Raw genomic sequence first — 3,305 nt, 5'->3', positions numbered from 1 at the left:
GGGGCAGTGTGCCGGGGGGGGGGGGGGGGCATAGACCCCACCCCATGCGTCACCTATGGTTCCGAGCATGCCTGATTCATGAGGTTATACTGTATAGTCCAACCTAAGGGTGTCTAACATACAGCCCAAAGCCCAGATCCAGCCCATGGAGCCATTCCTTCTGGTCTGTTAGGCTTCTGGTAGGCCAAGTAATTCCGAGTGGGAGTTCAGGCCTGCCACACAATTTGGGACTAATGGCCACACTGGACATGGGTGTTGGGGGCAGAAGGCAGAAGAGGGGGTGGGGAGCAAGTGACAGCTGTGTCAACAACTCTGCAGTTGCTTGTCCTGCTCCCTCCATCACCCATACTGTCATTGCTTGCCCCACTATCTGCAAGGTCTGGAACTGGCCCAGGATGAGTTTGACACCCCTGGTCTAACACGATTGTTCTCAATGCAAAGTGTGACAGCATTATAAATGGATTAGGAAGGCCACCCTTAGCCTTCTTTTTTTATAGAAAGCATTAGGATGGTCTAACAAGTTCACAAACCATTGCTATATAAACATTATTGTTATAAAACAGTTCATCTTTTTTGGTTACAGAAAGATTATACATCTAATATTATCATCACATTGCACTATTTGGATGCGTATTAATGTATTATACAATGTTTTGGTTTTTTTTTTAACACCACCTAAATACTGACAACTCATATTTATCAAGCATTAAAGTTCAAAATGTTGTTTCTGTGATGGAATATTTCCATCCTCCCTTTTCATCTTAGTCAGTCATCTTATAATTGGGACAATAGGGTAATATTTAGAGCACCTGATCCAGTCTGTTTAATGAACTGGTCAAAATACCATATTTACTTGCAAACCACCCTAAAAAAAAAAAAGCTTCCAAAACTGGGGGGGCATATTTTAAGCAGGGAAGCTGATTTTCATGTGCTGAAAATGGAGGAGAAACACGGAGATGCTGCAAGATGGCTGCTATGCTTCTTCCATTGCCAGCCTCAGGGACCAAAGGGGGCAGATTTTACCCTCCAAGGTCAGAGCCAAGTGCTAACCTTCTCACAGCCAGAGCTGTTGTAGTTGGAGACCCCTGTAACACTTCTAAATTAGTAAAAGGAAAGTAGCAGTGCTTACCACAATCTTTGACATCACTTTCTGCATTTAATTTTACTATCTCTGGTGTGGATTCCATATTTATACCATTCTTTTCAGGACTTGTGTGATTGTAGAAATTGTGCAAGACCTGCAAGCCCAAGTGTTAGACTATTAAGTGCCAAATAAGATACACTTACACTTCAGCATTTCAATGTTAGATGCTTTAATAATTTGCATATCATTTATATGTAGTTTCATAATAAAAATTTGTATCTAATTCAAAGAATAGAAAAAGGTAAAAATATCAAATTAAAGGTATATCCTGCTTTACCATGCTAAATTTTGCAAATAATTAAATTGTAAAACTTCACCTCTTTTAAAAACACATTGGAGACCCAGATGTGAAGACAAGGAGAAATCAAATATTTTACTTTTTGGCTGGAGAAACACAGACAGCTAAGTAACATAACTATAATCAGATTCATGTCTTACCTTGGCAATTCTGTCATCGTGTTCTTTTGATCCAGATAGTGAATCATTTTCTTTAGCTGAAATTTAACAAGTAAATTTAGAAACATAAATTTATGCTTAATACTTAATAAACAGTTTAAATATGCTAGATACTAGTTTAAAAACATTATGAGGCAAGATCTTTTGTTGTATTTACAGTGAGGAGGGATTATCCACGTACTGAAAGCTTCACCAAATTGCCTAATAGCAGAAATTTATGAAAATACTCTCTGAATGCCATAAAACAAATTAGAACTTAAATATTTAAATCCCTTCTTGAAGTACTAGACTGGATAGTTGCCTTGTCAGTAGCTCTAAACTGAATTTTAGCACTTAAAATGAAGTTAGTATTAGAAAAACAATCTTAGCTGCTAAATATTTGTACACAATTGCAGAAATGTTACTTCAGTTATATGAAGCAACACCAAACAAGAACTTCTGCACTTATAAAACATGTTTTAATGATAATTTTCCAACTAACGCAGTGGGTTTCATCTAAGTGTACCCTAAAACCTTTTACAAACTGGTTATATAAGTTAGGTATGCTTGTAATATACACGAAGAATGCTGTAGTTGTTCAATTTTGTATTAAAGCTGCTAGGCCTCTTCTGCAGACCAACCACTGTTGGGCATTTGTTCAACACTGAATTTACAGGACAAATGTAAACTACTGCATCACAACAGCATTTATTGGTGTATCTTTGTTTTCACACACCATTCATTCAAGGACTTATTCTGTTTGGTCTTGTTTTAGCTTGATCTGCTAGAGGTAAGAGGTGATGTGGATATAGGCAATCATTATTCTAATCTTTGCTTCTATAAATGTTACTATTTTAATTCTGTCAAGGAGGACACTATTTTGTGTGTTTTGAACCCTAACACAAAATGAACTAGTCTTAGTTTTTCTAAGATCAGAACACAGTTTGGTTTCTTTCAGTGATTTTATTCAAAATCAGCCTGCTGCAACTCGGTTATAGGCACTGCATTACAAAAGATTAAATCATCAGATTAATAGGTAAGAATCCAGTTTATTTGAATAAAGGGTTTCCATCATACCTGGGGCCATGGGAACATGACATGAAGCTGGAAAGCATCAAAGCCAAACCCCGACAGGCAAAAAATGAGGTACAGAAAGCAACTAGACACTGTGCAAATCAGTACTGGATAGAGGTGCACTGATACATCAGTCCGATATCAGATTGGCACCAAAATAAATAAAATTGACTATATTGGAAATAAGCCTGATGTAGCCAATAATTTGGCAGATAAATGCCCATATGTGCATGCAGCTGCAGCACAGCATGTAGGTGGCCAGGAGCACAGTCTGGAAGCTTGGAGAGCTACGTGCAGCTGGTAAGCCTGTTGTGGTGGAAGGGGATGGGGGAGGGAAGAGGCATGGGGTGGGGGCATATCAAGGCCCCCGCAGTGCAGGAGTGGGGCTGGGCCAGCTGCTGCTCAAACAGGGCGGACTTCAGTGCAGGATGGATCCATGGTTCGTCTGGGAGACATGGGGAAGGGGAGCAGCTTCCACTGCTGCATGCACCCCAGGAGGGCATGGGGGGGGAAAGCAGCGCGAGTCCCTGGATCTCTGCAGGGTGGAGCAGGGAGGGCTACAGCTGCAGGCTGGGGCTCCACTGGGCTCTTCCCAGGAGGGGAGGGGAGGGGGGACCGGGGCTAGGTTGTACTTAGGGTGGGTGGCAGCAGC

General features: G+C 40.8%; 1 protein-coding gene across 2 annotated transcripts in view; it reads right to left on the bottom strand.

Moving 5' to 3' along the window:
- The window catches only part of BRCA2 (BRCA2, DNA repair associated), an 86,393-nt gene that overhangs the window by 57,087 nt on the left and 26,001 nt on the right, over positions 1-3,305 (bottom strand). For both annotated transcript variants that reach the window (XM_019524518.1, XM_019524519.1), the window contains exons 8-9: positions 1,583-1,638; positions 1,130-1,238 (exon numbers count right to left, since the gene is read on the bottom strand). In XM_019524518.1, coding sequence (XP_019380063.1) covers positions 1,130-1,238; positions 1,583-1,638 — 165 coding nt within the window. The remainder of the gene's footprint in view (positions 1-1,129; positions 1,239-1,582; positions 1,639-3,305) is intronic.

Source organism: Gavialis gangeticus, unplaced genomic scaffold (genome assembly GCF_001723915.1).
Source record: "Gavialis gangeticus isolate Ggan-Ray unplaced genomic scaffold, GavGan_comp1, whole genome shotgun sequence".
Lineage (NCBI taxonomy): Eukaryota > Metazoa > Chordata > Crocodylia > Gavialidae > Gavialis > Gavialis gangeticus.
This window is presented reverse-complemented; position numbering and strand designations above follow the sequence as displayed.